General features: G+C 45.2%; 1 protein-coding gene across 3 annotated transcripts; it reads right to left on the reverse strand.

The window, feature by feature from the left end:
- Nucleotides 1–1,751: 1,751 nt before the first annotated feature.
- Nucleotides 1,752–23,426, reverse strand: LETM2 (leucine zipper and EF-hand containing transmembrane protein 2). 3 transcript variants are annotated; one of them, XM_077262243.1, is made up of 11 exons: nt 23,259–23,426; nt 21,829–21,897; nt 17,399–17,771; nt 15,064–15,207; nt 11,294–11,434; nt 10,211–10,414; nt 7,698–7,817; nt 7,502–7,606; nt 5,297–5,386; nt 4,554–4,613; nt 1,752–2,872 (listed from the first exon to the last, which is right to left on the reverse strand). In XM_077262243.1, exons 2-11 carry the CDS (start codon nt 21,873–21,875, stop codon nt 2,846–2,848), a joined length of 1,311 nt encoding a protein of 436 aa, XP_077118358.1. In that variant the 5' UTR covers nt 21,876–21,897; nt 23,259–23,426; the 3' UTR covers nt 1,752–2,845. The 3 variants fall into 3 exon arrangements, with proteins under 3 accessions (XP_077118358.1, XP_077118359.1, XP_077118360.1); XM_077262244.1 differs by having other exon boundaries at nt 2,634–2,872; nt 23,254–23,387; XM_077262245.1 differs by having other exon boundaries at nt 2,636–2,872; nt 5,297–5,383; nt 23,259–23,399.
- Nucleotides 23,427–26,609: the final 3,183 nt, after the last annotated feature.

Consider the following 26,609-nt stretch of genomic DNA (forward strand, 5'->3'; position numbering starts at 1 on the left):
TCTCGTTTTCCTTCTGCAGCTTCTATGTAACACAGTACATAGCAAGATGCAGAGTGCTGTTCAGCTGAGACAGCTGTCTCATTGCCCGGTCTGTAGTCCAAATCTCTTATTTGCCTTCTGCTACTTTTACACAACAAGTTGAAGAATGCTGTTCAGCTGTGAGAGCTCTCTTACAGCCCATTCTGTAGCCCCAAATGTCTCGTTTTCCTTCTGAAGCTTCTATGCAACACAGTAAATAGTAAGATGCAGAGTGCTGTTCAGCTGAGACAGCTGTCTCATTGCCCGGTCTCCTTCTGCAGCTTTTACACAAGGTGCAGAATCCTGTTCAGCTGAGAGAGCTCTCTTACAGCTCGATCTGTAGCCCCGATGTCTTGTTTGCCTTCTGCAGCTTCTATGCAACACAGTACATAGCAAGATGCAGAGTGCTGTTCAGCTGAGACGGCTGTCTCATTACCCGGTCTCCTTCTGCAGCTTTTACACAACAAGGTGCAGAATGCTGTTTAGCTGAGAGAGCTCTTTTACAGCCCATTCTGTAGCCCCAAATGTCTCGTTTTCCTTCTGCAGCTTCTATGCAACACAGTACATAGCAAGATGCAGAGTGCTGTTCAGCTGAGACAGCTGTCTCATTGCCCGGTCTCCTTCTGCAGCTTTTACATAACAAGGTGCAGAATGCTGTTTAGCTGAGAGAGCTCTCTTACAACCCATTCTGTAGCCCCAAATGTCTTGTTTTCCTTCTGAAGCTTCTATGCAACACAGTATATAGCAAGACGCAGAGTGCTGTTCAGCTGTCTCATTGCCCGGTCTCCTTCTGCAGCTTTTACACAAGGTGCAGAATGCTGTTCAGCTGAGAGAGCTCTCTTACAGCTCGTTCTGTAGCCCTGATGTCTTGTTTGCCTTCTGCAGCTTCTATGCAACACAGTACATGGTAAGCTGCAGAATGCTTTTCAGCTGAGACATCACACGGCCAGTTCAGTAGCCTTGATCCTTTGATTGCCTTCTGCAGTTTCTACATAACACAGTACACAGCAAGCTGCAGAATGCTGTTTAGCTGAGATGGCCATCTTACAGCCCAGTCTGTAGTCCCGATCTCTGCTCTCCTGTATGATCATTAATCCGATATCTTATTTAAGTTTATTTTAAGAGTAAAGATGTCAGCTCAGATAAGCATCCAGGAAACCAGACAAGATGCTATAGACCGAGCCGTCAAAACAGCTTACTAACGGAGTTTACGGTGAACAGCATTCTGCAGCTTGCGTTGTACTGTTATACACAGAGGCTGCAGAAGGAAATGATTCAACATTTACAAAAAAAAAAACTGCAGCCAAAAATGCATGCATAGCCTTTAAATATTCTATTTTCTTAAAGTGAAAAAGCACCTCTTGAATGTAGTTTTCCCAGATTCATTAAAGTCCCCGATACCTCCACAATACAATACAGTGGAAATATGCTTTCCTTCAAGCTTTTCTCTTGACTTCTGCACTGCTCCTCAATGGATCCTGCCGCCCACAGTGATCATAATTCAACGACATATCATTCATCATGACATCATATGATTGGTCATATGACATCATCAAGATTATGACATGGGAGCAGCAGGGAATCCACAGAGGCCATTGGTAGAGGAGCCAAAATCTGCGTCTGATCAGTGGTTCAAACTCAGGACAGCAGGTCATGGACACATCAGCCAAAAAGTGCTCTTCTATATGGAGATATTGTCTACAAGATCAGCATCCTCCAGTCCATCATTTTATAGACAAGACATTAGTGATTTGCCCTCCTGAATCCGCCCCACAGTCAGTCTGGGAAGGCTCCGGATCGGGCGCACGTCCAATATTTGCCTTCTATGCGGCAAATTTTCAATAAATCATTAAACCACATCATAATATAGCCATCATCTCACTTGCCTTGTCCTTGTGATGCTTAAAAAAAAAGTGTCTTATTTTCATGATAAATATGGTGCAAAGTTTTTTGGCATTTTCCATAAAAATAATCATTTTATCAGTGAAGTCCCTCGGCTGTTCCGCCTGGAAATATGACAGCTGGGTACTGCCTTCCCCCTTGTCGCACGCTATCATTGGTTAGCTATAGAGTGAGTAGGGAAATGCTACACTGATTAGGAGGTAGAGCCGGAGTAAATGGTACAAAGCAGAGATCTAAAAAAAAAAGGTGCTAATGAGGTGCGGGGAGAGACCAGGTCTCTTAAAGAGATGCTAAGCTGAGCTATTAAAAAGTTTCCTGCACTTTCAGTCCACAGTGTTCCATATTCTGGAGAGTTTGCCCTGGCTTCTTCACCCTGAGAGGTGAAATCTAGCACCAAAGAAGATGCCTCCAGCTGCCGATCCAGCGCTGATTGACCAGACTTGCTGGGACTTCCCGCTGTGGTAGAGGCAGGGAGAGCTGCACCGAATCCAGAGTTGCCCCACGGCTGCTGCAGAGAGTCCACAGCCCGAGACATTGGTTTATTGCACATGTGAAATCTGTACTCACCAATAAAGATGGGGAAAAATAGATGTCTTTTTTTTCCCCCCCAAGTTTACAAATCCATTAATTATATAATACACTATAAAAATAAATTCACGAGGTGGAGATTAGATGCATCCATCAAGGCTTTTTTTTTGCGATAGTTTTTTTTTGTGTGGTATGTCTCCCAACAATGGACAAAGCATTAGAATTTCCATGCATATTCAGCAGGAACTGGGACCGTCCCCCCAGGGTCGCAGTAGAAGATTGGTCAGGTGACATTGCAGGTCCCAGAGGTGGGGGTCTTTTTAAAAACTATATCCATGTTCGTACTTCCGATCGATAAAGTGACGCGATAGGACACGTGGATGACCCCCGTTTACAGCTACACTCCATTGGCGCTGGCTTTTGCCTGTAGAAACAAGCAAGTAAGTAATAATGAGTGTGAAAAATTAAGAAAGTCCGTCAGTGCCCAGGACGCAGCGGTGGAGGACAACTTCAAGGGGGTTTCCACTTAAAGGATATGATTGACCTATCAATATCAGATCGGTGGGGGTCCGACACCCGGCAGCCTGGTATTAGCTGATCAGTTGGGGGTGTACTCCATTGATGGTGGTCATCAATGTCTGATCAGTAGAAGTGAGACACCCGACACCCTGCCGATCAGCTGTTACTGAAGTCGGCGGTAGCTGCAGCTGCTCAGTTGCGGAACAGCGCTGTCGACAGAATAGTGGCCGCGGCTGGGTACTGCATATCTGCCACCAAGTCAAATCAATAGCTGATGGATTTGCAGTACCCGGACCATGGCCACTATTAGGTTCGACGGTGCTGGGCTGTGACTGAGCAGTTCTGGACACCACCATCGGGAACAGATGATCAGCAGGAGAACCTGGTGTCGCACCCCCACCAATCAGACCAGGATAGGTCATCAATGTTAAAGTCCCGGACAACCCCTTTAAGATGTATGGATTCTGAGCTAATTGGCATTTTTTGCAATTGGGTTTCATTAAAAAAATGTGCCACGGATTGTCTTTGTTTCCCTGTACAGTCAACATTGATGTGGTCTGAGATCCTAAATCAGCTGATAGGAGCTCAGAAAAAGAGGGATAAGAGGCTATCCTGTAAGATAGTCAGAATGAGCTCGCTGACAGATTCTCAGATAACTCATTCTGCAGAGAGCAAACTGAGCAAAATGAAACCCAATTGCAATTGTTTTTTCTTTTTTTTTTACATACATTTAAGAAAAAATATTCCCCAAGGTGGACAACATCTATAAACTTGTAGCTTAAAAGGGATCTATACGATGGAAAAATCCCTACTTGTCAAAGAGTCCCTTGCTCATAAAATATCTCCCAGCCGAGATCCTCAGCGATCATCTATAGTGTGTACTGATGGTGTGCGTTCAGTTTCCCTGCAGCGCCACCCCAGGAAAAATTAAGTATTACACAAGGTGTAATACAGGACAGATCCTCCAGTAGAAGAGAAGCTCTTAACTATCCTCTTGACCAGAATGGAGAGCGGTTCCAAAGTAAATCCCACCCTCCTTATATTAAAGGGGGTTGTCTGGCCTTAGAATAAAAGTCTGCAGTCAATCTATGTGATCGCGCTGTGAGGATTCTCCGATTCCAAATTTAGGAGTGGCAGGCGATTGACCGCAAGTTTCCGATATGTATACATGCGGTCACATGCCGACTAGACGTGCACTAGTATTGAGCGAGGCTGAACATGTCTAGTCGGAATGTGGCCGAAGCATGCAAATCATATACTCGTGGTCACATTGCCGCCTACTCCAGGAGAATCCTGATAGTGTGCAGTGTGCCCAATGCTAGGATTCACAAGTCTGCAGTTACATAGGGTGACTGCACACTTGTAGTTTAAGGCCAGACAATCCCTTTAATTGAAAATTTGCTTTCAGGGAACATAAAAAGGTTCTCCACCCAAAACACAGAACCTTTTTCATAGTATTTCCAAAACACCACTAAGTGAAAGGACCGCACAGGGGACATCTCAGAAGAGGGAGGCCCCCTTTAAAATATTCACACGGACGTAATGGAGCCTTCACATCAGGCTGATGGTTTATTGGTGGGACTTACACTTTCTTTTGCCTGGAGTGTGGACTCTTGTATGAGAGTTTTTGGGGTAATATTCTCCTCCTGCAATAAAGAAGAGATGTGGACACATCAATACAGCAGCCATGGACTGGGATTGTCATGTACAAATAGTGCCGGGAACATTAGGGAAATCCGGCCCTATGGGAAATGATTGCAAAGGCAATGCTAAACCTGACCTGCCATTATGATTCTCCAGGTCATTACGAGTTCGCAGACACCAAACATGGATAGGTTCTGTTTCATTTAAGTGGTGAAAAAAAAATTCCAAAGTTTGTTAAAAGGAAAAAAAAATGGCGACCCATGTTAACAACCGCAGGTGGGTTGCGATTTCAGAAGCCGCTGGAAGGGGCACATGTCAGCTGATGAAATCAGCTATCATGTGCCAGAAAAGATGCGGGCTCAGATCACATCAAAGGGAGGGACATATTACTTATATATACGTCATATGTTGTGAAGGGGTTAATGGTGCGGCAAGGCGGCTGTGGTGGTGCGGCAAGTCAGACCCCCACCGACTGGATATAAGGTTGGGTTCCAAACATTCATCCAAGAACAATGTGGGGCACAAATTGATGTGCAAAAGACTGGCAATAAATCACGGGACGGCCCCGAATTGTCAAAGGTAAACTGCAACTGGAAAACATTGGAGAAGCTTCATGGTTGTCTAATCAGGGATATAAAGGAACGTTGTTTGCGGTTTTAATCAAATCCCTTAAATATCTTTTTACCTTCACATCTTGTAAGACAGGGGCCGGGTCTGTTAACGTCTCCTTTGAGTCTGTAAGTGGTGCTGACGGAGGGCTGCTCTTTGGTGCCTGCTGAACACAGAAGACATTTTATATATAAGGAAGCTGAAATAGCTCTGCTACAATCAAGAGGGACCCCCAGTTACCTATACTCAGCAGCTGAGGCCCTCACGATCCAAAGTCCGTGTGCTCCAACTGCTAAAATCCCCAAGGAACAGAAGCCCATTGTCCCTTGTATGGAGCAGAACTGAGCATGTGCGACCCCTGCTCCATTTCCTGCCTTTAGGTGTGGTGGTCGCACATGCTCAGTACTTCCCCATTCACACAGGGGACTATGAGCCTCCTTTCTTAATATTGGTAACGGTATTAGCCGCAGGATCCACGACTGATCACACATTTATCATCTATTTTGTGGATAGGAGATATAAGTTGTTCAGCTCTGCAGAGCGCTCCTGTGTTCTTTACGCTGGACAGCCATTTATCTCCCGAGAGAACAAAAAGGCTCAGGCTCAGGCAGTGGGATCCTTCACTTATGTCGGGAGGAGAATCAGAAGGCCCCCCCATACACATTAGACCATAGGTCATTGTGAAGAGAGGGGGAGCTGTAACATTGACGATTGTGACTGATGGATCCTGTGTTATCAGCAGAGGATGGCGTTATCAGTGATTGTAAACCTGCCTCTGCTGATAATGAGCCTGCTGAAAACTCTTCCTGAATGGACAGGAAGTTAGAGTCTAAGATAGCCCCAGTGTGAAACCTGCCAAACAATAGGTCATTCGGGGCAGGCGCTTACAGAGAGGGGCAGCGAGACACTTTTTCCTTATCCTTTTAAATGAAAGAGCTTTTTGCAAAAGCCTTAAAGGTGTAATTAAAACGGCAAACCCCAAGCTGGGGGTCCGCCAGGCTCATCACAGCCCACAATGACCAACTCCTTCTAAACAGAGTTGTTTTTGACCAGGATTCCATTTTGCTTTTGTTCTGCGGTCCCGACCTCTCGCTCCTCAGCTGTTGCAAAACTACAACCCTCATTATGCTTAGAGGAATGTTCACATGCTGCACATAACAGGGGTCATTCTCATCACCCCTTCACCCTCAGGCAATTTTCTGGGGTTTTTTTTCCGCTTTCGTCTTTCCAAGAGCCATAACTTTTTAATTTTTCTATCTATTACGGTATGAAGGCTTGTTTTTTTTTTTTGCGTGATGAATTGTACTTTTGAATGAGACCATTAATTTTATCATGTGTTGCGCTGGAAAGTGTGAAAAAAAATCCAAAGTGCGTTGAAATTGCAAAAAAAATTTTACCATACAAAAACACGTACAATGTTTGTTTGTTTTTTTAAAGTGGAAAAAAAAAAATTCATAAAAATAAATTTAAAAATTGTGTTGCCTTTTCCCGAGACCCTTAATGTTTTCATTTTTCAGGCTTTGGGGCTGTGTGAGGGATTATTTTTTTGCACCTTGAGCAGACATTTTTAATGATACCATTTTGGGGTAGATACGCTTTGATTGCCTGTTATTGCAGCAGGCAAAAAAAAAAAAATTACAATTCTAGTTTTTTAATTTTTTTTTCTTCTCATTAACCCATTTACCAATCAAATTAATGAATGTTATATTTTGATAGATTGGACTTTTACGAAATCAACGATACCAAATATGTGTTTGGTTTTTTTTTGTAATGAGGCAAAAGGGGGGTTGATTTGAACTTGTGTTTTCATTGTTTGTTTGGTTTTTTTTCAAAACACTTTTTTTTTGTTTAACTTTCTACTGTACTTATGAGTCCCCTTAGGGGACTTGACGCTGTGGTCATATGATCGCTAGTGCTATACATAGAAGTGCATCAGCCTTGCTATGAATAGAGAAAAATTACGATCTCCTATGAATGCCAACTGAATTTCATCAGCAGATCCCCGGCTGTCATTACAAACCATTGGCGCCCTGCTATCACGTCACGGGCGGCACGCCAATTTAATGACGCAATGACCTGCCGATGCGTGTCGAATGCTGCGGTCAGAGATTGACAGCAGCATTTAACAGGCTGACAGTCAAGGGTGGAGCAAAGCTGTTAAAGGCACATGATGGCTATCAGCCATCATCTGTTGAATAAGATGTGGGCTCGGCGTAGGAGCCACACCAAAATCCGGACACGACATATGATGGCCCCTTTAATGCACTCTCATACAACTCACCTCCACAGGCATGATGGGCTTGGGTTTGACGTCGGTCAGATACAGGGCTCTGGAGAGTAGTAGGAGAGATGGCGGCACGTTCTCTTTTAAATGAAGATCGAGCCACTGGAAAAGGAAATATAGATGGCAATATTACCCGTCACGCAGGAGCACTGAGCAGCGGACAAGGTCTGACGTACAGAAAAGAACATTGTACCTGCTTCATTTGATCTCTCAGCTGCTCCTCGGTGAGACCCAGAGACCTCATCCCTCGCGTCCTGCTGGCGGCCTGCAGCTCGGCGACAGTCAGGTTGTCCGCTCCTTCTTTCGAGATCATCTTAAGAGAAAACAAACAAAAAAAACCTATAAAAGCAATTAATGTTCACCTAAATGATCTCTACGAGTCCCCTCACACTGCTGAAGACAATCAGGCCGAGCTACCCTGGGTTTTATCATTGCCTTGGAGGAAGGTTGCTGTAGAAGAAAGCTTCTCAAGCTGTTCTGCCATTAATGGGATTAATGGGAGTCTGTCACCCCAAAAATGCATTCTAAAGGAGCTGTACAGTGATATAAGGACTGAGCCCCCACACTAATGAGCATGACCCTTAACTCAATAAATCCCTTTAAAATCAACGTTATTGGTCCATTATTGCATTTGCGCCTTTTTCCTATCTAGTTTTTGCCCCTATTTCTGCTTGCACTTTGCGCCTTTTTAATATCTACTTTATGTGTTCATTTGTTTTTTGTGTTTTTTAAACATTTTGCAAAACGTGAGACTTGTTACCCTAAAAAAAAGTTGCAAAAAAGGTTAGAGACAAAAATAAAGAGTATTTTTCATTTTGTTTTAAGTTCAAGAACCATCTGTACAATTTTGAGCCTAAACACTGCAACAAGCCCTATGAGACAAAAGGGAAAAGTTACTTAAATAAAAAAAATCAAAAAAAAAAAATCGGAGCTTTCTCTTTGCGAGTACTCTGCAGAGATCGACTACAATTAAAATATATGATGAAATTAATCTGTGCCAGATTTTGGACTCATTTCAATATATGATGAAATTAATCTGTGCCAGATTTTGGACCCATTTCAATATATGACGAAATTAATCTGAGCCGGATTTTGGACCCATTTCAATATATGACGAAATTAATCTGTGCCAGATTTTGGACCCATTTCAATATATGACGAAATTAATCTGAGCCGGATTTTGGACCCATTTCAATATATGACGAAATTAATCTGAGCCGGATTTTGGACCCATTTCAATATATGACGAAATTAATCTGAGCCGGATTTTGGACCCATTTCAATATATGACGAATTTAATCTGAGCCGGATTTTGGACCTATTTCAATATATGACTAAATTAATCTGAGCCGGATTTTGGACCCATTTCAATATATGACGAATTTAATCTGAGCCGGATTTTGGACCTATTTCAATATATGACGAAATTAATCTGTGCCGGATTTTGGACCCATTTCAACATATGACGAAATTAATCTGTGCCGGATTTTGGACCCATTTCAATATATGACAAAATTAATCTGCGCTGGATTTTGGACCTATTTCAATATATGACGAAATTAATCTGTGCCGGATTTTGGACCCATTTCAATATATGACGAATTTAATCTGAGCCGGATTTTGGACCTATTTCAATATATGACTAAATTAATCTGAGCCGGATTTTGGACCCATTTCAATATATGATGAATTTAATCTGAGCCGGATTTTGGACCTATTTCAATATATGACGAAATTAATCTGTGCCGGATTTTGGACCCATTTCAACATATGACGAAATTAATCTGTGCCGGATTTTGGACCCATTTCAATATATGACAAAATTAATCTGCGCTGGATTTTGGACCTATTTCAATATATGACGAAATTAATCTGTGCCGGATTTTGGACCCATTTCAATATATGACTAAATTAATCTGTGCCGGATTTTGGACCCATTTCAATATATGACGAAATTAATCTGTGCCGGATTTTGGACCCATTTCAATATATGACAAAATTAATCTGTGCCGGATTTTGGACCCATTTCAACATATGACGAAATTAATCTGAGTCGGATTTTGGACCCATTTCAACATATGACGAAATTAATCTGTGCCGGATTTTGGACCCATTTCAATATATGACAAAATTAATCTGTGCCGGATTTTGGACCCATTTCAATATATGACAAAATTAATCTGAGCCAGATTTTGGACCCATTTCAACATATGACGAAATTAATCTGTGCCGGATTTTGGACCCATTTCAACATATGACGAAATTAATCTGAGTCGGATTTTGGACCCATTTCAACATATGACGATATTAATCTGTGCCGGATTTTGGACCCATTTCAATATATGACGAAATTAATCTGCGCTGGATTTTGGACCTATTTCAATATATGACGAAATTAATCTGTGCTGGATTTTGGACCCATATCAATATGACGAAATTAATCTGCGCTGGATTTTGGACCCATTTCAATATATGACGAAATTAATCTGAGCCGGATTTTGGACCCATTTCAATACATGACGAAATGAATCTGAGCCGGATTTTGGACCCATTTTAATATATGACGAAATTAATCTGTGCCAGATTTTAGACCGATTCCGACAGAAACCAAAATGGGTCTTCGAGGGCGTGCATTCACTGTAATGCAGTCACCTAAGATTTAAAGTCGTATACGGTAATTATTGACTATATTGTACTACTTCGTACCTCATCATCGGCCTTTATAGATCGAAGCTTCATCAGCAGCTGGAACCGTAATAGGTTATTAGTGCCGATGGGTGGCAGTTCTAACAGTCTGCACAGGGCCGCCAGCTGGGACCTCTCCAGGTGCTCCAGGGTCAGCTCGTCCTCAAACAGCTTAGAGAAGCGCACAATCTCCTGCGTGGTGGGCTGTTCTCCTGTGACCCGGACCTGAAACAACTCAATAGATTAGTCATGGTCAAAGTCATTTTTTAAAGTTTTTTTTTCCATGTTTCATCTTCATAAGCGGACTGCTCCTCTGTCTACTGCTTGCCGGGGAGCGGTGCGCTCCTGAAGCTTGGCAGTTTGGACCAGCAGAATGACTGCGCCGCTGCTCCGAACTGTGCGCACAGCGGTGCTGACATGTGAGGCAGCTTTGCCCATGCAGCGCCGGATGACAGCAAAGATGTATTAAATAGAGCTGGAAACTACTGCGGAAGATCGGCCACCACTATTACACTGCAGAGTTGGCTGGGTCCACTGGCAACGAGCTGTAAACAAAATTATATGCCCTCAGTTCTTGAGAACAGAGAGGACTTTTAATAAATTGCAAAGTTGCTGATTTTTACAAGCACATTGCAATTTTATAAGGAATTTTAACACTAACCCTGGCATTATTTCTGGGAAAAAACTACCCCGTTACTAATTTCATATCTTTTAACCCTTTCACAACTTATACTTAAGTCATCGGCCGTGTCCCTGCCTTTGATTTAATCAGCTATGACGCGCCTCTAACAGCCGTGACTGGATCTTGGATCTACCAGCGGCCATTAATAAGTTAAATGCCGCTGTCAATCACTGAGAGCGGCATTTAACAGGCACCGTCAGGAAGTGCGCCACAAGTCCCGTCATGTGATTGCACTTTCACCGCACTTGGAATTTTTTCCCCCTTTTCCAGTACACTATATGGTAAAACCAATGGTGTCATTCAAAAGTACAACTCGTCCTGCAATAAAAAAAAAAAAAAAGCTAATAAAAGTGTTTACTAGTGCCGACACGTCAGAGGAGCAGGCAGATCGTCTTTAAAATAAAATCTATGCAATGACAAACCTGCTGGACATAGGAAGAAAACTGCTGCTGTCTGTCCCCGCCGGTCTCTGCCTTGTTCCGCCGGGCCATCTCAGAGATCGTCTCCTGGAGGAACTTGGCCATCTCCAATTTGGCTCCCAGCTTCTTTTTCATCTTTTCCTCCTGAGAAAAGTGCATAGATCCACAGATATGAGTTCTCGGGGCACCCGATAGGGGTAAGCACAAGCGAATATACAGGGGAAGGACAAAATAATGGAAACACCTAACGTTTTGGTATCATAATCTTCGAACATGTGATAACCATGCAAACCGTGACGTATGGTAATGTTTTGTAGTTGATTATTTGTGTTATGTGATATGTGTATGTAAATTAACTGTTTGTTTTGCATAATTGTAAGAACATTGATGAGAACCTGATACCAATGGCAGACCTCTCAGATTCTCAAAGAGGCCAAATTGTTGGTGCTCGTATGGCAGGCGCTAGTGTAACAGAAAGTGCCCGAATGCTTGGCGTGTCAAGAGGTACTGTCTCCAAAGTAATGACTGTGTTTGAAAGAGAAGGAAAAACGTCCGCAGCAAAGCACAGGTCCGGCCGAAAGTCAAAGTTGACAGAGAGACCGTCGGACTCTAAAGCAAATTGTGAGAAAGGATCGCAAGACCACGGCTCTGAAAATCACTGCTGAGCTCAAAGAACACCTACAGAACCCAGTTTCCAGGAAAACTGTTCGTCGGGAGCTGCACAAATCTGGATTCCACGGAAGAGCTGCAATTAGAAAACCGCTGCTCTCAATGACAAATGTTTCCAAGCGTTTAGATTGGTGTAGAAACCTCCAGAATTGGTCCCTCGAGCAGTGGAAACATGTGATATTCTTAGACGAATCATCGTTTACCATATTTCCGACCTCCGGCTGAGTGTACGTTTGGAGACAGCCGAAAGAAGCATTCCATCCAGACTGCCTTCTCCCAACCGTAAAACATGGTGGAGGTTCTGTGATGATCTGGGGTGCTATTTCGTGGAGATCCACCGGGCCAATGATATCCCTTCATGGAAGAATTAACAGCCGAGATTATTTAGGCATTTTGGGCGACCAAGTGCATCCAATGGTTCAAGCACTGTTCCCGGAGGGGAACGCCATCTTTCAGGATGATAATGCACCAATTCATACAGCTAGAATCGTTAAAACATGGCACGAGGAACATTCTAATGAAGTTGAGCATCTCATCTGGCCCCCACAATCCCCCGACCTCAACATTATTGAGCATTTATGGTCGATTTTAGAGATTCAAGTTAGATGACGATTTTCGCCGCCATCGTCGCTCAAAGAACTGGAGGGTGTTTTAACTGCAGAATGGGCTAAAATTCCTTTGGAAACAATTCACACCTTCTATGAATCCATACCTCGGAGAATTGAGGCTGTAATCGCCGCAAAAGGTTGAGCTACACAATATTAAACTAACACTTGTTGATGTTTCCAGGTGTTTCCATTATTTTGTGCAACCCCTGTATATAAACTGGGGAAGGAAAGTAACAAAGTCATTTGTATTATTTACACATTTCTTTGATTTTAAGATTTGTCCAGTGTCCCACCGTGTGAACAGAGAAGAGGTCCTCAATGCACAGATCTGCGCCATTGAAAGTCTATGGGACTGAGACAGCCAAAGCATATACAACCACGAAGCCATCCAAAAGGGGGGGATGCCAGATGCCCGTGATCATAATTATTGGGGATCTCAGTGATAGGACTGCCAATGATCGGACACTTATTGGTGGGAACACGTTTTGAAGGATAAAACTTGATGAAGTTGACCATGATTTGCAGAAAAGAATGCAAAAGTACCAGACTTGTGGTTGACTTCAAAAAGTGTCCATGAAAGAAGTTGGTAAAGCCTTGATGGTTGCTCGATTCATTGGCACATTACAGGGAGTCATCCACACGTAGCGAGGACGGCGATCGTAGGAAGAGAGTGTGCGAGTAAAAGAGTATAATAAAAGTTGTTTTTTTGCCTTGCAAAGCGGGTTCGGGCCTTATATAAAGCATTCCAGTATGCGGTACCAGAGGGATTATAGGGCTGGCCCTACTTTATATTGGGAAAACCTGACAACAGTGTCCCTTTAAGGCAGTGCCAGTGTGAGAAATTACTTTGTTGGCGGAGTCAGTGCGTTCTGCACTCCCATCCCACCAAAGTAGATCGCAGTGACAGCCCCAGTGTCTCCAGTAATGTATATAGCCCAGGACCAGCCCATCCTGTCACATGCATGCGCCCGTCTCCTGCAATAGCTACGCCCCAAGCCCCTCCTGCGATAGCTACGCCCCCAGCCCCTCCTGCTATAGCTACGCCCCCAGCCCCTCTTGCTATAGCTACGCCCCCAGCCCCTCTTGCTATAGCTACGCCCCCAGCCCCGCCTGCGATAGCTACCCCCACAGCCCCGCCTGCGATAGCTACCCCCACAGCCCCGCCTGCTATAGTTACACTCCCAGCCCCGCCTGTGATTGCTACCCCCACAGCCCCTCCTGCGAATGCTATGCCCCCAGCCCCTCCTGCGACAGCTATGCCCCCAGCCCCTCCTGCGAATGCTATGCCTCCAGCGTCGCCTGCGATCGCAACGCCCCCCAGCCCCTACTGCGATAGCTACGGCCCCCAGCCCCGCCTGCGACGCCCCCAGCCCCGCCTGCGACGTCCCCCAGCTCCGCCTGCGACGGCGACGCCCCCCATCTCCGCCTGCGACGGCTACGGCCCCCAGCCCCTCCGGCGACGGCTACGGCCCCCAGCCCCTCCGGCGACGGCTACGCCCCCAGCCCCTCCGGCGACGGCTACGCCCCCAGCCCCTCCGGCGACGGCTACGCCCCCAGTCCCTCCTGCGACAGCTACGCCCCCAGCCCCTCCGGCGACGGCTACGCCCCCAGCCCCTCCGGCGACGGCTACGCCCCCAGCCCCTCCGGCGACGGCTACGCCCCCAGCCCCTCCGGCGACGGCTACGCCCCCAGCCCCTCCGGCGACGGCTACGCCCCCAGCCCCTCCGGCGACGGCTACGCCCCCAGCCCCTCCGGCGACGGCTACGCCCCCAGCCCCTCCGGCGACGGCTACGCCCCCAGCCCCTCCGGCGACGGCTACGCCCCCAGCCCCTCCGGCGACAGCTACGCCCTCAGCCCCTCCTGCAATATCCAACATCCAAATGGCCCCTGGCAGAAAAAAGGTTTCCTACCCCTGCTAAGACACAGTTCACACTGCATCTGTGCACTTAACTGAATGTATATACATCGGGAGCATACCTCGACATACTGTTAAGTTCCCATAGGCCGTCATTTAACAGATAGAGGCCAGAAGGGTGTGCTTTTGGCCTCTGTCTAGCTGGCATATATCTACATATAATGCATGGGAAGATGCAGTATCTCCTACCAAGGGTCATAACATAAAAAAACTTAAACATGCAGTATAGCTGTTTTGTTTTTTTTGCAGTGGGAACTTATGGTGGACGTATGCCTAGGCATAAATCCAGTCTGTGGTCTCTGTCATACCATTTTTTGTTATCCTTTTGGCATTTATTTTTTCATTCTATACAAAAAAAAGCTAAAAAAAAAACATTGGTCCATGTGGAAATACGCGGATATGAACTAACAAAGTGATCACATGGCTCAGCGTGTATATATATATTTAGAAAAAAACAAAAAGATATGAAGATATGATGGATGTAATGGATGATATAGCCTGTGCTCTATACAAGGGCATACAATACTACGCACATAGGAATACTACTCCTGTCTACGTTCAGCTTATACAGGACGACTAACCTTTTTGGACTCCGATTCGAAGGTGGAAGGTAACATCTCCGGGAAGAGCTTAAGGAACACAGGAAGCAGAAACTCCATGAACGGGACTATAACAAAGACCATAAATGGAACCAGCCGGAACAGATCTGCGCACGTCCTCATCAGCTGAAACAACCATCGTTATCACACATAAATACAAGGACCTTAAAGGGACTCTGTCACCTGAATTTGGAGGGAACAATTTTCAGCCATAGGGGCGGGGTTTTCGGGTGTTTGATTCACCCTTTCCTTACCCGCTGGCTGCATGCTGGCTGCAATATTGGATTGAAGTTCATTCTCTGTCCTCCGTAGTACATACCTGCACAAAGCAATCTTGCCTTACACAGGCGTGTACTATGGAGGACAGAGAATGAACTTCAATCCAATATTGCAGCCAGCGAGTAAGGAAAGGGTGAATCAAACACCCGAAAACCCCGCCCATATGACTGAAAATTGTTCCCTCCAAATTCAGGTGACAGAGTCCCTTTAAAGCTAAAACCCAAAGTGAAGTGGGCCGCAAACAGTGCCATTGTTTTGGTTGTTTTTTGTGTGGTGATATCGGCCTGTTAGGTTGCATTTGTGCGTTTACACTTTTTTTTCCACAATGAAAGCATGCTCTAGGGTAGACTTGGTCAAAGTGCGGCCCGCAGGCAACATTCAGCCCTTCGGATGTTCTGGTGAGGCCCGTGGACCAGGACAGCCAAAGGACTGTGGTGTCCCAGACCGCGCAGCCACCCCCTGCACATCGTCTCACAATCACCGGTATCTGCATCCTCAGTGCACAGCACAGATCAGAGCAGCAGGATGAGGTTTGCTTTTTTTGTTCACCATTTTACATGGGAGCTGTGCGGGGACATAATACTGCCTAAGGGGACTGTATGGATACACTGTTCTGCATGGAGACTGTGTGTGGGCATAATGTATAAGGGGGCTGTGTCAGGACTTAATTCTCAGGTGGGCTGTATGGGGCCATAATACTGTAAGGGAGCTGTGTGAGGACATAAAACTGTGAAAAGAAACCTCATACTGCATGAGGGACTTTGTAGGAACATTATACTGTGAGGGGAGCTTTGTGCTGAAATCATACTGTGTGTGGGGGCATCATGCCGCATGTGGGGGGACTTCGTGCCGCGTGTGGGGGGGGACTTCGTGCCGCGGGTGGGGGGGGACTTCGTGCCGCGGGTGGGGGGGGACTTCGTGCCGCGGGTGGGGGGGACTTCGTGCCGCGGGTGGGGGGGACTTCGTGCCGCGGGTGGGGGGGACTTCGTGCCGCGGGTGGGGGGGACTTCGTGCCGCGGGTGGGGACATCATGCTGCGTGTGGGGACATCATACTGTGTTGGAAGCTGTTGATCAAGGTACAAAGGCTTAATACCAGGAGCAGTCTGATTTTTAAACTTTACAAAAAGCAGTAACTGATATGATTTTGATTTGCTGCTGCTGCTAAGAATACATGTTACAATAAGCCCTGACTTAACCGTAGCAGTGAGTAAACGGACTTTACTCTGCTCAACATTAAATTATTGAAATTAATATAAAACAATAATAATAATGAGCAGAATTAAGTTTGGCTGGTTGGTTCAGCCCTCCAAAGCAATCACATTATCGCGTGTGGATCCTTAGAAAAACTAATTGCCCACCCGTGCTCTAGGGGCATGTTTTTTTTTTCCCATTTTGCTTTCCTTCATAGGAAAAAAAAGGCAAAAAAAAAAGCTGAAAAGTTTATGAAAAAAATAAGTGTTGCATGACATTTAGGTTTTTCTCGTATTTATTTCCTTTTGGATCTCTTTATTAGCGCTCCTGCAATCCCTTCGTAAGAGCTCAGATGCCCCCATGCCTAGGAGAGTGCCTTTTATAATTGTCCTGCGGTGCTTGATAATCCTCACCGAGCGATCAGATGAGCGTCTGTGCTCACCACCTCTTCTGCCATTTCAGACATCTCCTACATCATCCACACCACCGGTCCAACTCAAGCCTAAATGGTGGGAAACTAGAGCTGCACAGATATGACAGGCTAAGCGTAGGAGATGTCATTCACGGAGGTGGTACAAAGCACAGCGTCGAGATGCCCATCGGACTGTTCGACAACAATTAGCATACGCATTAAATTTGCAGAATTGACACTAAAGAGGGTTAACCAAAGTTTAGCAACTCTGGGATGCCGGGTCCAATATCAAGGACCAAGAATGCCATCATGAACAATGAACCTCATGGAGAGTGGGCCGTGTATGTTCGGAAATAAATGGGACTATGGGAAACGTCCCCATTCATGGCGATGGTATAACAAGGGGCGGCGGTGCAGACTGCATACTCACGTACCCGTCTCCGCTCCCTCCTGGTCAGCACCTGGCCATGTAACAGCCGCCAAACCATGCGAGCAGCCACTTTGGTATCTATCCAGAGCAGGCGAAAACCGTGGTAAAAGTGTTTAATCTCATCCACGACTCTTTGGCCTAGAGACTTGCGTGCAACTTGTGGAGACTTTTCAGGCTCCGGTGTCGGCGCTGCGGGTGGTGGAGGTAAGCTCTGCAGTTGGAACACTGAGGTGTGGAAGTGCTGGTTGTAGATGGCCGGGTGGGGGACATTTGTGTGAGCCGGGCATCTTGCCATGGGGGGCAGCCATCCATGTTGGTGATGGGATACGGTGGAGTAGAGCAGGCAATTGTTCTTCTGAAGGACAAGACGACAACTCCTGTGAATTATAGATGGCATCTGTCAGAGGAGTCTTTACAGCGCACCAGTACTTAACCTTTTGGCTTGTATAGTAGTAAAGGTGTGTAAAAATGATGACAATGTGAAGGGAATAAGATATAGAGATTTTTCAATACTGCAGAATAAAGGCCCCCATACAGGTTAGATTAAAGAACCGAATTGGTCAAAAGATTGGGCACCAGCCTAGTGTTGAGCGAACGTGCTTCGATAAGGTGTTATCCGAGCACGCTCGGGTGCTAACAGAGTATCTTCAGCCTGCTCCAGTACTATGTTTGAGTCGCCGCGGCTGTTCAACAGCCGCAACACATACAGTGATTGTCTGTTTGTTAGACATTCCGTGCATTTGTTGCGGCTGTCGAACAGCCGCGGCGACAAACATACTGTTCGAGCATGCCAAAGACACCCGGTTAGCATCCGAGCATGCTAGGATAACACCTTATCCAAGCACGTTCGCTCAACACAAGACAGCACTGTTCATGGAATGGTTTTCCTTGTTCTTCTTGGAATGTGCACATTATAGATTTAGACTGAAGAAAGCAAAACCACAAAAGAAAATATATGGAAAGAAGGAGTAAAGAAATGTGTGAAACAAGCCAGTATGTGTGTTACACCTTAGATTCCTCAAAGGATCTCATTTCACTCTGATGAAAGCTTTACACCGCCTTGGCATTTTCTCCAGGAGCTTCATCAGGTTATCACCTGGAATGGTTTCCAACAGTTTTGAAGGAGCTCCCGGAGGTGCTGTGCACTTGTTGGCTGCTTTGCCTTCATTCTTTGGTCTAACTTAACCAAACCATGTCAACTGGGTTGAGGTCTGTGATTGTGCGGCCTCCATCTCTCTACTTCTTGGTCACTTAATCCTTATACAGTCTGGAGGTGTTTGGATCATTATCTTGTTGCAACACACAACGTGGTCCTACTGAGTGCAAACCAGATGGGAAGGAATGTACAGTAAGTGTATAACGGTGTGGTAGCCAGGCTGGGTAATGTGCCTTTAGCTTGGAATGAATCACCAAAAGAGCTACCAGCAAAGCACCCCCACATCGCACCCTCCATGCTTCACCGTGGGCACCACACATGTGGAAACCCTCCACTCACATTTTCTATATCTCACACAAACAAATGGCTGTTAGCAGCAAAAATATCAAATTTTACCTTATTAGACCAGAGTGCAGATTCCCACTGATCTAAAGTCCAGTACTTGTGTGGTTTGGTGCAAATAAGTCTCTTCTTGTTTGTGGTCCTCAGTAGTAGCTTCTTTGCAGCAATTTGACCATAAATACCTGCTTCTCGCAGTCTCCTCTGGACAGCTGATGTTGAGAAGTGTACCTTACTTCATGTCTGTGCCTAATTTATGAGCGATGTTGTCTGAGGAGCTGTCAATTTACAGTTTCTGAGGTTGGTAACTGACGAACTTATCCTCTGCAGCAGAGGAAATTTTTGGTCTGCCTTTCCTAGGATGGTCCTTAAAAGAGCCAGTTTCATCATGACGATTGATGGTTTTCAAGACTGCACTTAAGGAAACCTTCAAGGCTCTAGCAATATTCCGAATTGATTAACCTTTTAATAATTGACTATCGTTTCTCTTTACTTAGTGGAGTAGTCCTTGCCATGTTCTGAACAGTTGTGGAATAGGGCTCAGCACTGTATGGAGCTGTATACCAACACTGCGTCTGCAAAACACACCTGATGGTCGCAAACACTTTTTGAAGGCCTTGGATTCCACAGTGACCTGTTCATTGGGAGCCATTACAGGAACTTTAAGGTTTTACACATATTCCAGTTTGTGTCACACCTGATTCTTTTCTCCTCCTTTCAATATTTGTTCCTTCCTGGTTTTGCTGCCTTTACTATGAATGTGCACATTCCAATAAGAACAAGGAAATTGCATGAACAGGTGTCCTCCAAACTTCTGATTGGGGCTGTATGATTCTGGCTGAACTTGGTCATACAAGTTCAGATATGCCAAACAAACAATCTTTGAAGGAATACTATTTCAACACAAGATTGTTCATGGACAAATATTCATTCTTTGAAATAATGATCTTTTTGCGGAAGGAATCCAACACATCCAACTTGAGGACAGTCTATGATCGGTCCATTAAAATGGACATTCGTTCTTAAACTCCCCCAACGCCGATGATCGATCGTTTTGCTTTAAATAATTCATTTTAATCAACTTTAAGACAATGTATGTATGGGGGCCTTTAAACCCCCCAATACACTATAGATAACTGATAGCTTTCAGCTGAACGATGGTCAGCCAGCAGTCATCTCTCCTGATTCTACATAGGATGAGCCAAACGCTCCTGTCCTCTCTTATGAGAAACCCGATGTCGGACATCCATACCAGCGGCTTATCGCATCAAGAACCAACAGATCGGCAATTTGAAATTGGACATGTTGGATCCTTCTGTCTCCTCATGCGGTTCGGCCAATGTTAGTCTACTGTGTATGGGGTGGTCTTTGGGTCTGTAACTTCAAGTGATTATACAATTTTTCTAGTCTCAATTAAAGGCAGATAAAGGAGGTCACGGGGGAGCGCCACAGGGATGGGGAGAACGGTAGAGGGAATGCACCAAGGGTGGGGAGGACAGCAGGGGGAGCGTGCCAAAGGCGGGGAGGATGGCAGGGGGGACGGCAGAGGGAGCACACCAGGGGCAAGGAGGATGGCAAGGGGAGCGCGCCAGGGGAGGGGAGGAAGGCAGAGAGAGCGTGCCAAAGGCAGGGGGACGGCAGAGAGAGCGCGACAGGGGCTGGGAGGACGATAGAGGGAGCGCGCCAGGGGCTGGGAGGACGATAGAGGGAGCGCGCCAGGGGCTGGGAGGACGATAGAGGGAGCGCGCCAGGGGCTGGGAGGACGATAGAGGGAGCGCGCCAGGGGCTGGGAGGACGATAGAGGGAGCGCGCCAGGGGCTGGGAGGACGACAGAGGGAGCGCGCCAGGGGCTGGGAGGACGACAGAGGGAGCACGCCAGGGCCTAGGAGGACGACAGAGGGAGCGTGCCAGGGGCTGGGAGGACGACAGAGGGAGCGCACCAGGGGCAGGGAGGACGACAGAGGGACCACACCAGGGGCTGGGAGGACGACAGAGGGAGCGCACCAGGGCCTGGGAGGGAGCGCACCAGGGCCTGGGAGGGAGCGCACCAGGGGCTGGGAGGACGACAGAGGGAGCGCGCCAGGGGCTGGGAGGACGACAGAGGGAGCGTGCCAGGGGCTGGGAGGACGACAGAGGGAGCGTGCCAGGGGATGGGAGGACGACAGAGGGAGCGCGCCAGGGGCTTGGAGGATGACAGAGGGAGCGCGCTAGGGGCTGGGAGGACGACAGACGGAGCGAACCAGGGGACACAAAGGGAGCACAGAGGACGGAGCGCGCCAGGGTAGGTGGGAGGGAGGGGGTTCACAGAAGGTAGTTCCCCAGGAACAGGGAATGGGGGGGGGAGAAAGGATGCATGCCAGATCCAGGAGTACAGAGCCTAGAGAGGAGTGAGCCGGAAATGGATCTGGACGAGGGTGGACTCGCGATAGGAAGCTCATGAAAGCCGAGAAAGGGGGGCAAAAGAGGAAGCAAGCCAGAATTGGGGTGGGAATATGGGAAGACAGGGGGAGGAAGCACAGAGAGGGGAAGCGCAGCAGAGCTAGGGGGCAGAGAGGGGAAGAGAACCAGGGAAAAAAAAAACATGGGGTGGTTGTTGGGTGAGTGGGTGTGTGCCGGAGAAGATGACTAAGAAGGCGGAGTGTGCCAGAGTGAGAGGAGCCAAGAGGGCTCAAATAAAAAAGGGGAATTATCGGAGGGAGTACGTTGGAGTGAGGGGCAATTCGTAAAAAGGTAGAGAACACAACACAAAGCAATTATAGGCACACAAACAGCGAAAAAAAGGAACAGATAAAAGCAAAACAAGAGTAACAATGAGAACATCAAATAAGCTGAAGAAAAAAACAGGAGAAAAATAGCAGAAAGCAGTGGCGGTGGTCTGCGGGACCCCTGATGGGTCTGGTAATACAGCAGACAGATCTTAGTGAGTAGCAGCATCTTACCGGGACCTGAGAGAAGCCAAGACTACGCTGCAGGTGTACGTGGCCATGTCTTCTTACTTTACTCTAGACCTGACAGGAGAATAAAAAAGGAAAAAGTCCATCAATAAGGGATATGACCAATAAGTCCGCCATTACGAGAGAGCCGTCACACCTGTGGTTAGTAGTCACCCAACTTTTCTTTGAAATGTAAATGGGGCCTACAAGTCATTTGGGCGCCACTGGCCTCCGCCATCCTCAAGTGTCTGCAGCTCTGACGCCACGTCGACAACGCTGCAGTCAATCAATGAGCTCAGCCCAAGTTAACAGCATGAGCCGCTGAGTTCACCGATTGGCTGCAGTGCTGTCAACGTGACGTCAGCACTGCAAACAACAGACACCGGAAGCCGCAGTGGAGACTCAGCGCTGGACCTGGGGAGGGCGAGTACAGAAGAGTTTAAAAAAACAAAAATACAAACTGGGACAGGTGTTTTCTTAAATGGAAAAACCCCTTTAAATGTCACATTTGATCCAGTGCTCATCACTCCCCTCCACCAACCAGATTGAGGTGAGCAGACAGGTTTCTATGGCAGCAGGGGATCTGCTGAAAGCCACTTTCCCCGCCATCTTGGTGCTTCTATGAAACCCAGTAATTTTCATATACACTGCAACATTTAGGTAGATAGAAACAGGTTCAAGTCCCTGAGAGGGAGTAAGAAATAAAGTAAGAAAATTGAGGGGAAAAAAATAAATAAAAATTGTCTAAATAGTATAAAAAAATATATATAAAAATATTTAAAAAAAAAATCAAAAATAAAAAAAAATAATTTGTTATTGACAAGTCCCTAAACGTCCAATCTATAAAAAAAAATATTAAAATTATTTAAAATGGACATTAAATGTACAAAAAAATATCATCTGAACTCCAGAATTTCTGAGCTTAAAACACGCAATAAAAAAAAATAAATAAAAACGTCATATTTATCCCAAAACGGTATCAATAAAAATGTCATCTTGGCCACATCACAAACCAGTGCTGGAAAAATTAAAAAGTTACGGGTCTCAGAAAAGAGGCTTTTTTTAAATAAAATCGTAGATATTATGTGAAATATATATATATATATATATATATATATATATATATATATATATATATTGGTAAAAAAAAAAAAAAACTATACACGTTTATTATTGCCACCATCGCACTGACCTGGAGAATGAGGACATTAGAGCATTTTTACGGCAAAGTAATCGCTGTAAAAAAAAAAAAAAATTAAAAAAGGAAGAAAAAATGCTGAAAAATAAAAAAAATAAAAACTTATGGATCTTGGCAAAAAAAAACAACAGAGCGAGAACTAAAAACCCCCCTCTCCTGGTCATGAAGGGGTTATTAATCCGTCCATACAACAGCCCTTAAGGCATGAGCCCTCCATGAGCAGCAGTGTGCACCTCACCGGGTCTGCCGTCCATTCCCGGGTACAATGGTGACTCTTCCCCGGCCACTTCTTCTTCCCCAGGAGTCCTCCTCGGCGTCTCCTGACTTCCCGTCCCCGTCTCCTCCTTCACCTCCCACCCTACTGGCATCAACAACCAGGCCACCGGCAGAGGCGTCTCATCCAATCAGAGCGCGCCTAGCGCTTCCACAACCTCTTCAATCGACCAATGGTTGTCAAGCAGGGGCGGAGCTTATTGCTGACTGATAGTCTGAACCCAAGACGTCAGTTCTCTTGCCCTTCCTAGAATCGGCTTCAGCGTGTGTCCTGCGCATGCTCAGAGAAGACCATTGGACACCGCAGGCTAATGAGGCTGTCAGCTGTAATTTTGGACTTGTGTGCAAAGATAGGGCTGCCAGTCACGTGGTTTTAACATAACATTAGCACGTGGTTCACAATTATAATTAATAAATTAATGTAACACTGTTACAGCTGTATGGAAATAACACATTTTCCTGGGAAAAAAAAATGAAAATGGTATAATATGTCGGGAAACAATACCGCACAGTTTATAAATAATATAATCATACAGTCCTGGAATAATATAATAACCCTAAACAATATAAAAGTCCCCCAAAATGTCATAAAATAATACCGCCATACTGTGCTCAGCTCCTTCATGACAAATTTGCATTTTTGGGGGGGCTTTTTTTTTCCTCCCCCTCTTCCCAGACTTTTTTTTTTAGTTTTCCATTGACTTACCCATACAAGGGCTTGCGCTTTTTGCAGTTTTGAATAAGATTTACAGTATTTCACCATACAACGCACTGAAAAATGTGGAGAACAAATCCAATTGTGGTGAAAAGGTCGGAAAAAAATAAACGCAATTCTGACATTATTTTTTCTGTATGGCATTTATTGTGCATAAAAAAAAAAATGACCTGGCAACATGATTCTCCAGGTCAGTACGAGAAAAGTATGTTTCTTTATTTATTTATTTTTTATTATTATTATTTTAATTTATTTATTTATTATTATTTTTTTAATCTATTTATCATTATTATTATTATTATTATTATTATTATTATCTATTTATCATTATTATTATAATTTATTTCTCATTATTATTATTATTATTTTAATTTGTTTATTTTAGTGGATTAAAAAAAAATAACTTTGTAAAGAAAAATTTTGCGTTGTGCCATTATTTTCCATAACTTTTTATTTTTCCACTGACGGAGCTGTGAGAGGACTTGTTTGTTGCACACGTATCTGGTGTTTTTATTGATACTGTTTTTTGGTAGATATAACTTTTTTGGGTTCTTTCTTTTTAATGCATGTGTTGGAGGAAGTATGGCCCCTGAAATTTTGGCGTTTTTCTTTTCATTGTCTAACGTACGGTTGAAATTATTTTGATGTTTTATTTCTTTATTTTTGAATTGTAAAAAGGTTGAGGTGATTTAAACTTCTCTATGCTTTTTATTAATTATTATTATTAGTAGTAGTGGTATTACTACTAATCTACCATGAAGCCCAGCTACAGGTTCGGCTTCCCAGGGGCATCAATGTGACAGTGAATGGGGCTTTCAGCAAGCCCCTGGTTGCCATAGCAACCTATTGGCTTTCCACAATGTCACCACAGGGTGGAAGAAACGGAGGCAACGTGTAAGGAAGTAGACATGCTGCCCACGTTCTCCCTTGAAGACCCCTTTTTGCTGTAATGTGTGTTGTGACACCTGTTATTAATGACGGTGTTGTAGTTTGCCCAACAGTAAGGAGAGTTAGGGTTAATGATTGGGACTAGCCCAGAGTGGGAGAAGCTAAGGTGCAGGGACAGAGGCAGTTTCCTGTCAGGAAGTGAGTTAGGGCCCAGCCTGCAGCAGAAGCAGACCTATGATAAGTAAGTAGAGTCACTTGACGTGGGTGTCCCTTAGATGAGTGGAGACTGAGGGAACAGATAGCGAGATCCAGAAAAGAGGCAAGAGAAAGTGACAGAAGGTGTGAGTGGTTCTCTGGAGACGGGACCTAGGGCAGGAAACCTAGCTACGCAATACTGAGCTTGCAAGTCCAGGAGGTAATGGAAAGCTTCAGGGCAGGGATCGTGAGATGAAGAGAATGCCCCGATTTCAAGGTGTCGATCAACAGAGAAGTTGAATAGCAGTCATAGTGGCCAAGTAGCTCCCCAAGAAGAAAACGACTCGGAAGCGCGTCTTGAAGTAGAGGACTCTCACCTACTGACTGTATTACCGTTGTTGGGAACGAGGGAAGTTAGGATAGAGAAAATGTGTATTAAGCTGTTCCATGTATTGTGAGAAATGTTCATGAAGTTATGCACCCGCTATCTCCTGTATATAATTCCCACCAAGATATTGTTCAGAAAAACACAGTTCCTTGTTAAGTGGTTTTCTCCCTCATTGACCTTTGTAAGACCTGGTCCTGGCCAGCCAAAGTCACCGGCATCATGCGGTTGTAAGGATGGTGGACTGTACTGTCGCGTTCCTACCCGTGAAGACACCAATCGTGTGAATATTGTGTAATGTGAATAGTATCATGCGTTTTCAGGCATTTAGTGTGTAATGTGATATAGTTAATATAGTAATGTATAATGTTGATAGTGTACAGTATTAGGATAGGACATAAGATAAGGACAATAGGCTTAGTACATATTGTTATAGGATAGTAACTAGTTAACTGAAGGTATAGGATATGATACAGTTAGTGTTTGGGACGAGCCCACAGTGGGAAGGGGTCCAGTGCTAGTGAAAAGCAGGGACATCCTGGTAGTGACTCAGATAGGGAAGTACAGTAACAAGGTGAAGTTCAAGTGCAGTGAGCTACTAGGGCTAGCATGTACCTATCATTCGAGGCAGTGTTAGGCCGTACTAGCGTATTAGAATCCTGTGAGGACTGTTATGATCTGGTGACCTTGGAGCCGCATGAAACTTTCTCTGGAGTCGGTGGAACCTGTACTGACCGCAAATCCTGAACTAACACCGCAACTAGAAGTAGCCGTGGGGTGTGCCTAACAAGCCCTAGACACCTCGACACAGCCGGAGGACTAAATACCCCTATAGATGGAAATAGGAATGCTACCTTGCCTCAGAGCAGACCCCCAAAGGATAGGCAGCCCCCCACGAATAATGACTGTGAGTAGGAGAAGAATAGACACATGCAGGATACATACATACAGGATTACATACATACATACAGGATTTAGCAAAAGAGGCCACTCTAGCTAAATAGGAAAGGATAGGACAGATTACTAGGCGGTCAGTATTAAAACCCTTCCAAAAAATATCCACAGCAGATAATACAAAAAGTTCCACAATCTAACTAAAGACATGGAATGTATATCTGCCACTCCAGAGAATC

Source organism: Ranitomeya variabilis, chromosome 5, assembly GCF_051348905.1.
Source record: "Ranitomeya variabilis isolate aRanVar5 chromosome 5, aRanVar5.hap1, whole genome shotgun sequence".
Taxonomy (NCBI): Eukaryota; Metazoa; Chordata; class Amphibia; order Anura; family Dendrobatidae; genus Ranitomeya; species Ranitomeya variabilis.

Coding starts and splice junctions, on each gene's coding strand:
- LETM2 (XM_077262243.1), bottom strand. CDS start 21,875: ATGGCCACGTACACCTGCAGCGTAGTCTTGGCTTCTCTCAGGTCCCG. Junction 11,435..15,063: donor TCGAATCGGAGTCCAAAAAG/GTTAGTCGTCCT, acceptor CACTTTTCTCAG/GAGGAAAAGATGAAAAAGAA. Junction 10,415..11,293: donor TTTCTTCCTATGTCCAGCAG/GTTTGTCATTGC, acceptor GAGTTGTTTCAG/GTCCGGGTCACAGGAGAACA.